The sequence below is a fragment of the Plecotus auritus genome, assembly GCF_963455305.1.
Source record: "Plecotus auritus genome assembly, chromosome: 4".
In the NCBI taxonomy this organism is placed as follows: domain Eukaryota; kingdom Metazoa; phylum Chordata; class Mammalia; order Chiroptera; family Vespertilionidae; genus Plecotus; species Plecotus auritus.
Window position 1 is genome coordinate 62,625,738 of NC_137775.1, and position 13,417 is coordinate 62,639,154.

General features: G+C 40.4%; 1 protein-coding gene across 2 annotated transcripts in view; it reads right to left on the reverse strand.

Moving 5' to 3' along the window:
• Positions 1 to 5,750: 5,750 nt before the first annotated feature.
• Positions 5,751 to 13,417, reverse strand: part of BCKDHB (branched chain keto acid dehydrogenase E1 subunit beta) — a 237,824-nt gene continuing 230,157 nt past the window's right edge. The window contains exons 10-11 of one of the 2 annotated variants that reach the window (XM_080666738.1): positions 8,033 to 8,181; positions 5,751 to 6,225 (exon numbers count right to left, since the gene is read on the reverse strand). In XM_080666738.1, coding sequence (XP_080522864.1) covers positions 8,041 to 8,181 — 141 coding nt within the window. In that variant the 3' untranslated portion in view covers positions 5,751 to 6,225; positions 8,033 to 8,040. Of the gene's footprint in view, positions 6,568 to 8,032; positions 8,182 to 13,417 lie in introns of both variants that reach the window. The other variant, XM_080666737.1, reaches the window with a different exon arrangement.

Consider the following 13,417-nt stretch of genomic DNA (forward strand, 5'->3'; position numbering starts at 1 on the left):
GACGGAGGCTACATCTTGGGTCTTCACCGGCCACCTGACTTTCTATTCTGAGGTTCCCGCTGGAGCCTGGGCCAGGGCCATGCCTGTGGCCAGTGCTGGTCAGCACTGGGGTTGGCAGCCCCTCCAGAGCCACATGTGGTGGGGAGAGGGGGTTCTCTAAACAAACAGCAGCGCTGTTACTAGAAGGTGGGGGGCAGGGATGCCAGGCAGCCAGAGACCACACGTGTCCACCACAGGCAAGCTGATGGGAAAGGGATTTCACTAAACCGAATGGAATGTCTACGGGATTCTCACCAAGACTTTGTAGATTATGTGACTTAACCCTGAGGGACTGGATTGAGGTCATTTCTGGACCTTGTGCATTTCTTTTGCTAATGTACACAGGTCTGTTTACTCCACGTGGATATCTATCAGTTGTACAGAATGTGACTGTTATATTTTTTCCAAACAAAACTGGATAACTTTGAGCTACAGAAGATTATATTCACTTATGTATCCACGTTGTCACAGGAAGCAGACTTATTACTCAGCAGAGGCCGAGTGTGGGGGATTCTGGCTTTGGCATTCATTTAACATCTCTGATGTGTCTTCTCATCAGAAGAAGACACATCAGAGATTTTCTTATTTTCACAATAGGGAACATTTATTTCAAGTAAATAAATGTATTTTACACAGTTTCTTAGGTGCATATGCACATCTTGCGCAGACTGAGCTCAGAATTAACCAGAAGAGAAGGAGTATTTACTGCTGGGGACTGTGGGGCTAACTGGAGGGGAACATGCTTTCAATCTCAGGCAATTACTGCACAGATGATTCCCACAGTTGTCTCATGCTTGCTATTTCAAAAACAACATTAAAATAAAATTGAAATACCTACAGGGAAATTGTACAATACCAAATAAGTTTTAAAAAGTTATTAAACAATTACTAACGGCAACAAAACTTCAACTAAAACCATAAATAATAGCCACTAAAAAAAATAAGTTCAGCTAAAACAAATATGTTCAAACAGAACCCACTGTAGGCCGAGATGTGGTTGACTACTGCACATTTTCTGCTCTGTGGCTGACCATGTGAGTGTGAACTTCCCAGCGAGGGTGCCTGGAGTCTTCCGCGGGAACGAAGACCAAAGCCAAAGTCCATACTGAGTTTTGGCACCTTACACTCAGAAAGTCCTGGACAGGGAGCCAACTGGATTCCCTAAATCCTTCCCCAACGTGTTGCTGACAAGTACGTCTTTCCCGCCCTACACTACACAGGTGTTCCCATTTTTAAACCAAGGGCAGGGCTGTATTTTTACCCCTAACAAATGCTTTGGTTCTTCATTTCAGCCCACTGCTATCTGGAATCTGTGTTTAAGCGCCTTTCCTTTATCTCCAAATTTGTGGCAATTGATAAATGTTACGATCGTATTCTCCTCCAAATATCTGATAAAAATAAATAGGACACTTTTAAAATTGCAGTTTTAATATGACATTTATATTTGTAAGTCTAAGAAAATGTCCACTTTTTTCAATGTTTATAGAGCCAGAAAACACTCTACCACCCTGTTTCTCTGCTGTTTGGGAGGGTGGAACTTTTTGCTGAGCTGATGGTAGTGGGGCCAGCTAACAGCACACCCCTGAGGGCAGGGTCAAGGCTGAAGGTTTTACAAAGGGACTCCTCGGCAGGTCAGGCCTGTCTAAAACTATGGAGAAAGGCAGAAGAGGCAAAAGAAGATAAAGAGGCCCTAGCAAAGTCCCCAACAAGAAGGCTTCCTCCGGCTTGAGCCTTTTGTTGCTGCTAATGATTTTCTTTTCAGCTATATCCTATATAATAAAAGCCTCATAGGCAAATTGACCAAATGGTGGAATAATAATAGGAATGATGGGTCACTATGATGCGCACTGACCACCAGGCAGCAGACGCTCAACACAGGAGCTGCCCCCTGGTGGTCAGTGCGCCACAGGGGGAGTGCTGCTCAGCCAGAAGCCAGGCTCACAGCTGGTGAGTGCAGCAGAGGCAGTACTAAGGAGCAGCGAGCAGGTGGGTGGACACCCCCTGGAGGGGTCCTGGACTGCCAGAGGGTGCAGGCCGGGCTGAGGGACCCCTTGCCCCAGCCTGGGCCTCTAGTCTTACCTAATAATAGACAAACATGTAAATTGACCATACCTCCGCTACGCCCATAGCCAATCAGAGTGAGTATGCAAAGTAACCCAACAAAGATGGAGGTTAGGCACACAGGTCACTCTGAGGTAGGCCCCTCGTGGGCCCTGAGCAGCCTGGGAAGGGCCTGAGACAGGGGGCTCCTGGACAGAGCCGAGGGTGCAGGGGCACAGCATTCCTGGTGCTAGGCTGGATTTAGATATAGGGCAGCTGCTGACGGCCAAGTCTCTGTCTATTATCTGGGTCCCAATCTGAGCTGGGCCAAGTCTCTGTCTGTCACCTGTGTCCCGATCTGAGCTGGGCGTGGGAAGCAAAGCAGCCATGGGGGGCAGGAGACAGGGGGCTCCTGGACAGAGCCGAGGGTGCAGGGGCAGAGCCAGTGATTGGAGGGAGCTGGGGGCCCAGGCCTAAAGCCTCGGCCAGAGTCTTTTTTTTTTTTTTTTATTGTTTGAAGTATTACAAATAGTAGTACATATGTCTCCTTTTATTTTCCCCCCCATTGACCTCCCCCCGGCCTCCCCTACCCCCCATTACATGCCTTTACCTGCCCCCCCCCCCCCGCCCCAGTGTCTTGTATCCATTGGTTATGCTTATATGCATGTATACAAGTCCTTCGGTTGATCTCTTACAGCCTCCCCCCAGCAACTTCCTCTGCCTTGCCGCTGTAGTTTGACAGTCTGTTCAATGCTTCTTTGCCTCTGTATCTATTTTTCCCCCATTTCTTTCCTTTAAAAAATCTTGCCTCTGCAGACTAGAAATAAACATATAATAACAAAAAATGTTTGAGTCCCAATTTCAATATCCAACAGTTCTGAGTCCCCGTTTCAATGTCAAACAGTTCCTTATGTATACATGTCAGCAATGATATCTGGATGGTGGGCACATGGTGGCAATGCAGGTCCGACCCTCTCTGGTTTGGTCCTAGGCAACCTGCTGCGACGCACAGCTGCTGACTGCTAGCGTGGCAAGGCGTCGTCAGCGTCTTCCATCTCTGGACTGTTTCTCCTCTTGTCTTCGTGGTTGGAGCAGACCTATCAATTCCTCTCTGTTGCAGGAATCCACATGGTCTTGGAGTTGTTTTCTGAAAATATACATATTCTCGACCAAAAGTTAATAAAGGAATCTTTTCTATATAATTGATTTGGGATCCTTTTTATTTTTGCCCAAACGATTTTCCTTTGTCTTATTTAGTCACCATGTGTGTTTTTCATGGGTGTCTTGCTGTTAGCATTACAAATGAAAATTAATTTTGTAAAGTAAATATTTTCTAGATGTAATTTACTTACAGGATATTTTTCCTTACATGATATTACTCTACTATCCCCCCTTTTTTTTTTGATTAATGGAGGCTTTTGTAAATTTTATAATGCAGTCTTGATAACTTTAAATTTTAATTTTTTGCACAAAAATATGATTGCTTTAAATTCATTGCATGTTCAGGAATTTTACCATGAGATGAACTACCAATAAAAATTTTAGTTACTACTTTAGGAACAGCTTTTTGTCCAGTACAATTAAATTTTCTTGAATATTCACTTATTTCAATTAACCTATTTAAATTAATCTGAAAACTTGATTATTTTACTGTCAAATTTAATACTCTACCAATAATCTTAGTTTATCCTGTAAATATTAGTGGAAAAGATTATTTGCATTCTTGAGTAGGCCCTGAGCATTCCTGGTGCTAGGCTGGATTTAGATATAGGGCAGCTGCTGACGGCCAAGTCTCTGTCTGTTATCTGGGTCCCAATCTGAGCTGGGCCAAGTCTCTGTCTGTCACCTGTGTCCCGATCTGAGCTGGGCGTGGGAAGTAAAGCAGCCATGGGGGGCAGGAGACCTCCCTCAGACGGGGTGAGGGTTCAGGCCCCTGCAAGGTTGGGGGGGTAAGGGTCTGTGCCCCACCTCTGTTGACCCCCAAGTTCTCTCCTGATGGCCCCTCTGCGAATGTGCCTGTCTTAGTTGTTCCTTCCCTGAGGAATCTTAGCCATCTCTATCGGCCAGAGTCTTTAGGCTTGGGCAGGAGTTGAGCCGGTGATTGGAGGGAGCTGGGGGGCCCCTGCCCAGGCCTAAAGTCTGAGCCAGAGGCTTTGGGCCTGGCAGAGGTGGAGCCAGCGATCGGAGTGAAATGGGGAGCCCCTACCCAGGCCTAAAGCCTCGGCCAGAGGCTTTCAGCCTGGGCAGGCCTGGGCAGGGGCGGAGCCTGCGATCGGAGGGAGCTGGGGGTCCCCTGCCCTGGCCTGGAGGCTTTTGGCCTGGGCAGGGGTGGAGCTGGCGATCGGATGGAGCTGGGGGGCCCCTTCCCGAGCCTATAGCTTCGGCCAGAGGCTTTAGGCCTGGGCAGGGTCAGAGCCGGTGATTGGAGGGAGCTGGGGGTCCCAGGTCTAAAGCTCCGTGCCGGTGATTGGTGTGAACTACACAGGAAACACCTTTTCTGACTGCTCATTGGCTAAGCTTCCTGTATGCCACTGGTAATATTCTTAGTAACTTGGGTAATAAGAATCCAGAAAGGTGATCTAGGGTTTTTCCACCACACTTCTGGAGAAAAAAACGTGGTCCGCTGCTGGAGGGCTAAGAAATGTTATATCCTGCCCTAGCCAGTTTGGCTCAGTGGATAATGCCTCAGCCTGTTGACTGCAGGGTCTGGGTTCAATTCTGATCAAGGGCATGTACCTAGGTTGCAGGCTCCTCCCTGGCCGGGGTCCAGTTCAGGGCTCACGCAGGAGGCAACCAATCAAAGTGTTCCTCTCACTTTGATGTTTCTCTCTGTCTTTCCCTTTCTCCTCCACATTCTCTAAAAGTCAATGGAAACATATCTTCAGGTGAGGATAAAAAAAAAAGAAAGAAATGTCATATCCTATGAATGACACATCTTGAAAATGCCTAGAGAAAGTTGTCATTTTTTCATGGTGAAGGGACTGGAGTCCATGTTGATGAAAACACCTTGGTGGCTGTGGTGACTGGCAGTGGCTGCAGCAGCGGGGTGATGGGGCTGGTGCCTTCCCCTGATCATCCCAGTAGCCTCCCACAAAGGGAGGCCAGACTGCGGCTTAGGCCCGCTCCCTGTGGGACATCCCCTGAGGGCTCCCAGTATGTGAGAGGGGGCAGGTTGGGCTGAGGGACCCCCCACCCCCAGTGCACGAATTTCGTGCACCGGCCCCCTAGTAATAATATAAAAAAACAGGGAAAAAAATATTTACTTTGTAACATCATGGCAAAAAAATACAACTACAGCCAAAGCTTGGCTCCTTTATAACTAAGATAGGCTCTTGCTGTCCATGAAGAGAGGCACCAAGGCTGATCCTACCTCCATGCTAGGGGAAGAGTGAGCACGCCCATCAGTGTCTTGTGAGGCAAGAGGGAAGGATGAGGAAAAATATCCCAGAAGTGTTATCAATATACAAATATCCATCTTAGCCGTAAAAAAACTAAACCAGGTACAATGAAATTGAAAAGTCAGCATTTCCAAACATTTCATTTTACTCAGATCTAATTAGCAGGTTAACAATTAGTCTGTACGAGGGCTAAAAAAAATATTAATACTTTCCCTCCCATCTTATAAGTTCATCTGGCTGGGCTAATAATCAAATGAACAGAAACAGATTAACTGGAGAAAAATCAAAATTTTAATACACGTGCATGGGAAATTCACATAGGCATGAAGATTTCAAAGACAGTGAGGCAACATTGGGTATATAAAACATTTTTGGACAAAGGAAAAAAGGGAGGAACTGGGTCTTAGATTCCAGAAGCGTCAAAGGGCAATCTGCAGGTAGCTGAGGAAGAGGGGAACATACATGGCAGGAAAATCCTTGCTAGGCAACTCAGAAACAATGGGACACAGGGGTATCCAGCTAACAGGCACCAGCCTGAAGCCTTCTTGTTTACCATATTAATTCAAGGTAGGCTACAGGAACATCCCAAGGTCTTCCTGAAGCAGGTTTCTCTGTCTGAATCTCTTAGGCAGGAGGAAGGAGGATGGGGAGGGTCAAAGGCTCCCTGAGTCTTGTTTCTTAATAAGCAGCTTAAAATCAATTTCTCAAAAGAGCAATTTCAGGGTAGCAGAATTTTGGTTCCCTTCATCTGCAACAAAAATCCTTTTTACTAATGAAAAAAAAAAAGACACAACCTGAAGACCAATCTGATTTTGCTTTATTGAATACTTTCCCCACACCCAATATTTACAGATGTAAATAAGTGGAATTTATAAGACTATCATATGAACATTTAAAAAAGTTAATCTGAAACACTCTTAATGGAAATCAATTCATGTGTGTTAATACAATAACTAATTTATAATTTTTTAGCCAATATCCATCATGCTTCATTTCATAAAAATTCTATTTTTAAGGAGAGATAAATCTGAGAAAATATAAAAAATTTCAGAAAAATATGTCCGTATCTAGTCACAATCTTCCAGTTTTTCTGTAAAAGAAATCAATGACAATTATAGACATATGGGCCACTGTGAATTAAATAAAATTTTTTCTTAATTGCATAACTACTTTCTTTAATGCCATATTTAACTTTTAGTATAGAAAAACCTGTGCATCTTTTATCGTATTTTCGTAATAGGCTCATATCTTTTGTTGTTTAACAGGAAATACATACCCAAACTTAAAACCACCACCTAAATGTTACCTTCAAAATGGCTACAAGGCATATGGCCACATGTTATTACCTTGACTCTCCATTATGATGGTCCATAGGAGGGAACAAGATGGAAAACAAAATGAGGGAGTCCCCTAACCAGTCCTCATGCTATGTGCTCTAGAAGCCAGCTGCTTTCACAGACATTAAGAAGACATCAGAAATAAAGAATCCACCTCTGCATGTCTGAGATGCCAGGGATATGTGGACTAATGGACCTAACTTAACAGTATTCTCAGAACAGAACTCCAAACACTTTGGTGTGGAGATCAGTGGGAAAGAAGGAGGGCATTATTTTCTCTATCTGCACAAATTAAGGTTTCTCTCTCTGGTTCAGGAGAGCTAGCTTTACTACCCATTCACGGAAGGCGGGAATACAGTATTTCTCATCTTTAAAAAGTATGGCTGTGTTATTGCAGCATTTAATCCCTTCCTAAGCATTTTTGAATAATTTCAAAATTGCCAAAGACAAAATAAATCAGTGTGTCAGTGACAGCAACTTCTATAGTATTAAAACCCTAAAAACTCACTTAGCAGTGTTTAATGGTATTCCTTGTTGCTAGACTAACATGCTGAAGAAGCATATAAGCACAACTTAGAAAATCTTAGTGAATAAATATCGTTTACTATCCACAATGTAAAAACATCCGCTTGCCAAAAAAATCCTTGTAATGGTGGTTGTGCTGGGTATTTTATTGTGGTTTTTTTTTTTTAAGTAAAAATTTACCTTATAGACAATTCATAGGTTTCCTGTTCAACCAAGTTATTTTTTCAAGTAATATAAAGGCAAATTTCAGAATGTTATGTATGGGTCATCACAGAGTCGAAATCACTAGAGTCCAAACTGATGGTGGTTAAAGGGCCATTTTAAAATAACAGAAATTACCCCTATTGGTGAAGAGTTTAAATAGCTGATAAAAATATAATAGAAATGAGGGTAAAAATTAGAACACAAGGTGTATTTGCAATTAAACCATGGCAGAGAACACCCTCATCTAGTGACTATTCAATGTTAACAAATGCAAGCATCTGTTTTAGAGAAATCAGACAATACACATGCTTACTATGTCTCCATTAAATGCAAATATACTATGAATTTTTTTTTTTTTTAAGTCCACACTTTGTTCTGGAACTTGCCATTTACCAAAACACAACACAATAATGGCCATTGTTCCTTAGGCAACAGAATATTACTGTCAAGGGCACATGCTAGCTTTCTCAAAATGCAGGGCCACCTTACCTGTGTGGTCAATAATTGATCATCTTTCGAAGGGCATCATAGCATTTCCATTTGTCTGGGATATAGAATGGCTCAAAAATGTGAGGAAAGGGTGTGTCATACCCACATACTCTGGATATAGGAGCCTCCAGGTTCAGGAAGCATTCTTCCTGCAGATATGAATACAGGTGGTTAACTTCAAGAAGATATCTCTCTTTTTTTTTCTCACAGAAATGAAACATTCCAACTTAAAATACAATTGCATCCAAGGGCATTAAAATAAGTCTATTGTAATGTGACAATAGCAGGTTAAAAAAAGCAGGTCACAAAGAGCATGTTTGCCATGATCCCAGTTTTACTTAAAATGTTTTCATATATGTATATGCATTTCATGCCAACATACATATCTATTATTCAAGCCGAACGTGGACTATGCTGTTCTATAAATACAAATGTAAGGCATGACAATCATAACAATATGTGCACAGTAAACTCTGTGGCTTGAAATTAGTGATAGTATGCTTTCTCATTTCCTGTATTTTTCAAGTTTTATATATAATAAACATAATATTATCATAATAAATGTTTATAATTACTCTATGCAGCCACACTGAACTTCCACCAGTTACTTGACTATGTCCCAGTCTCTCACTACCGGGCTTCTGTAGATCCCTTGACCCTTGGCCACTGATCTCCCAGGACCATTGCTCTTTGCCTGACTAATGAGCAAACATTCTCAGGTATCACTTAAGGAGCCGTCTCTGCTGGGAAGTCTTTCTGACACCACCCCAGCCCTGCACCACACCACCAAAGAAAGGACTTCTGCCCTGGACTACAGCACTGCACTCAGCACAGTCCACTGTAGCTGCCTATCTGTCTCCTCGGAGAGACCATGGACTCTGTGAGGCTAGCAACCTGGTGAAAAACTATAGAGTCTCAACTACAGAAAAATCCTGTAGTAAATTATCTTCAGGGGAAAAAACATATTATAACGGTTTCAAATTTGAAAACAGAATTTTTAGAGCATTAAAAAAAATCTAAAAAAGAGAGAGATGATTAAACTATTCTTAGGAATATATTAATTTTCTCATTCACAGCTATTACCTGAAATAAAACCTTTGGTTTTTTTATACACTTGATTTCTACATTGCTTTGCTTCACAAAGGATTTGAGGAGATCCACATTTTCTTACATATTTTACTAACTGTATTTTCACATTAAATTTGAGGGGAAAATTTTACATGAAAGAATCCTGATGCTTGATGCATAATCCCCACCCTCTGTGCATATTCTAGTGACAAGTATATCAGAGCAGAAAGGACACAGAAACAGGGCAAATTAACTCCAAAGGGCACCAACTGGCCATTTATACACCTCCCCTGCCTCCAATAAGCACTGTGACTTACAGTATCCAGCACTAAATAAGTGTCAGCTTCTCCTAGCAACAGGAAATCTCAGTATCAACTTGAGAACCTTGCATGTGATTTAAAGAGTCACCTAAGAAATTCCACTACTAATAAGCTTAAAAGAAATGACAGATTGAGTGGATTGTTTCTTGATTTAGACAAGTAATTTTAAAGGGATTTAAATGGTCAATTTGGGATTAACTCAGTTTTATTACATTAGTTAACACGGGCTGATTTTCCATCTTCCCTGAATACTGCACTTTTCATACACGAACTATCCATGGACACTGCAAAATACAGAAAATCAAGGGACTAGTCCTGGGAAGCTGCCTTATAACAAAATAATCTGTATTTGTGAAAATCACTCCTTTTAGCAAATGACTAAAATCATCAAACCAAAATTTTTTTCAAATAGCAATGCTTCTAATTCCTCAAGAATGAGAATCACTTTTTGCAAGGGTACATCTATAATTACATGGGCATAGAAAAAGGTCTGCAAGGTCATACTTCAACTATAAACAGTGGTTACCCTTTGATACTGGGAATGGCAGGAGGTGAGAAAGGACTTCACTTCGTACTTTATAAATATTGTTGGAGATTTTATGACACGGTATTATTTTTGTAATTGAAAGGACTAAAATAAAGGGAAGAGTAAAGTGATGAGTTAGCTTTTTATGTGAATAATAGTTCCTATTTTATGTAATTAACAAACACAAATTTGTTATTTTATATACAGCACTTCCTTAATTTGAAAACAATTACTGTAAATTATATGGAATTAAATGATTATAACATATTATATAGAAGTATATAAAATATACTGTAAAAATTATGGAAGATAATTCAAGGACATGGAAGACTGTGATTAATTTTATAAGGCTATTCCCTGAACAAAACAAAAGTTTAAAATTTTAACACTTTGCTATAACTAAAATGTATTAAAGAGATTTAAATGTTTTCTTCCATGGACTTCTGTTAAACTTCCTTTAAAGCAATTGGAAATAAGATGTTTGGTCAGCAGCTGTACATAGTTACTTCTCAATGAACTGGTTCATGTACCAATGATTTATGTGTGGGTAGTCTTTCTTTGTTCTGTGTCGGTTTTTGTCTTCATACAGAAGCTGTACACACAGGAAAACACACACTCACACACTCTTAGAAAAGTATTGAATCTCATTGGCAGATTTGTAGATCAATGTACCCAATTAATCCTCCACAAAGTATCTCTCTCTTTTATTATACACCACAGTATGACACCATAACTACAGAAACCATGTGCTCTATAGTTTCCAAACAACCCAGATTAACTGTTCTTCTTTTCCATTGACCATATTCTTTGTATTCCATAACGTACTCATATTTTAAAAACTGCATTTGATGATTTTTGATTCAGAAATAGTAATCCATAGAAAACTAGGAAGAAATAATTACCTAGCCCACCAGTTATTGTGAGGATTACAGGTAGTGTCCAGCACAGGAGTTAAGATGGGAATTATCAGTTGCTGGCTTCTCTCCCAGGGGAGCTTGACATGGAAAACACTGACAGATGTGACGGCGAGGTTCCAAAGCAGATCACAGTGTAACATGTAACTAGGGGCAACAGAAGAGAACCCAGAGGAACTTCTTTCCAGCCACTTGTGGTTCAAAGTTTCACCCTGAATCCAGTTAAAAGGACTGAAAGTGAACTCTAAGCCAGTTATATAGTAACACCTACATATATTTTGTTGTGGTGTGTGCTTTTGCATAAATAATTAGGTATTTAATGAAAAAGCAGATATTCCTTCCAAAAGCCCCTTGCATGGAATTTTATGTATGGTATTTGAATTTACTTCTATGTCTTTTTGTAACTATGAGAATTTTCTTTCTACAATATGTTAATAATAGTGACCGGTACACTTTATGATATAGTAGGCATGGTGCTAAATGAGTTCTGTTTTAACCTACTTAATCATTTTATAAATCCATGAGGTAGATTCCATATTCCAATTCACAGATAAGGAAACCAGGGTGAAGAAACTTGCCCAAGGTCAAATAGCTACATACATAGCCAAGGAAGATTCCAACAAAGCCCATGTTCTTAGTCACTCTTCTATAGTTTTGCAGCACTACTGTTGAGAATAGCAATAATAAGAAAAATAAAATAAAACAGGAATAAATAAGAACAGTGACATGTAAGGCAGACTGGGATTAAGGCTTTGCAAGAGAACCTCGAGAGGCATAATGGGTTAAGTGAAGACACTGAAAACATACTTCAGCATGAAGGAAAGACCAGAGCAATAAGCCGATGGGCCTGCTATCAAGAACCTAGGCCATCCTAAATGATTCCAAGAAGCCCATCTCAAACTGTTTACACATCAGCCATCTGGCTTGCTGTGCATATTATAACCAGAAAAGGAAGAAGACAATGTGGAAGAACAATTTCAAGTCATAAAAATAACAGACTCAGGCAAAATGAATTCTTTATTGGCCCATTTTCTGTAACAAAACAAATGTATTAGTATCTTGCTGAAATTGCAAAGGACAGAGATCCTATAAAGTAAAAATAAAATATGATCCATTATTGTTTTAAGATAGATATTATAGGTAGGCTTTAAAAAATTAACTGTACTGCAATTATTCCTGTTTTGGTGAATATAATGTAGGTTATACGTATATGTATGTGCATGTAAAGGCACCCATATGAGGGCTTCCATGGGATCATTGAGGATCACTCAGCACTTAACCCCATTTCCCCATTGAAGTTTGAAGTACATCAACCCTAAATTCTCCTGTCACCACGTCACAGGAGTTACATCACTGAAATCAGTCTCAGGCTTTCCACACTGTGGCTTCAATCACTCTCAACAAATCTTTTTGTTTTTATGGCAGAGCTGATAATATAATTGATACAGTATGGGATTTGGAATTCTGTCTGAAGGGAATCTATGCTCTACTGTGATTTAGCCTCTCCTAGCCTCTGATTACTCAACAGCAAAATAGAAGTATTAAAAATTCTGCTATAGTATCTTCCTACTGTTTTGTAACACTATTGTCCCCTTGCCTGTTTGCTTCCCTAGATTGTGAAGTAGCCTATGAGAAGTACCTAGTTTCATGCTTGACACATCACAGTGACTCAATAACTGTGAGGTGTTGGTTTTCCTCTTAAGATTTTCCAAGTTATAATAAACACAAGGTATCTGATATGATAGAGCAAATCATCATTAAAGACAAGACTCTGGTACACAGAAGAATCAACGGTGAGAAGTAATATCCCTTATAAGCACAGAGCCTGAACAGCTACCATTTATTGGACACTTACTAAGCCTTTTAAAAATGTAAGGAAATACCAAAACTAAATTTAAGTGCTGTATGAGGAAGGAGGGTGGTAACCACTGAGAGGGAGTCTGTGGGGCTGCTCTCAGGCCCAGTGCTGCCCCCTGGTGGGGAGCAGGGACCTAGACACTAATTGCCAGTTCCTGAGACTATAGTCAAGAGCTATGGAAACGGTTTTAAAATTTCCTCTAAAAAGAACATAATTTCTAAGCAGTGCTACTATAGAAAAGTAGCCTCTCAGTAAGCTACTGGAAGGTTACAAGTAAAAGTAGATAAGTGAATGTAATTAAGACATACATACTTCAAAAAATTGAGTCAAGAATAAAGACCATACAATATTATTTATTTTAAAAGCAATCATTTCACTTTTGTTTTTTAATTCGAGGCAATTCCAGATTCATATTTCTTCCTAAGAACAATTTTGGAATAATTTTTATTCAGGTCTTCAATGACATAAAGTTGGAGATAGCCCACTGTGCAAGAATACACGCATATGATCTTAAGTTGAAGTTATGAAGTTTAAAGTGAGATAGAAAAATTTAGGTCTCTTATATGTGTTCCTCCTTTCTTAGAGATGATATTGGCTGATGAAATTCCTTTCCCTGAAAAAATATTGAATGAATTTTTCTAAACATTTAATGGAAAGGCAGAAAAGCAGAACACTGTAATGAGAAACACATCACAAGTC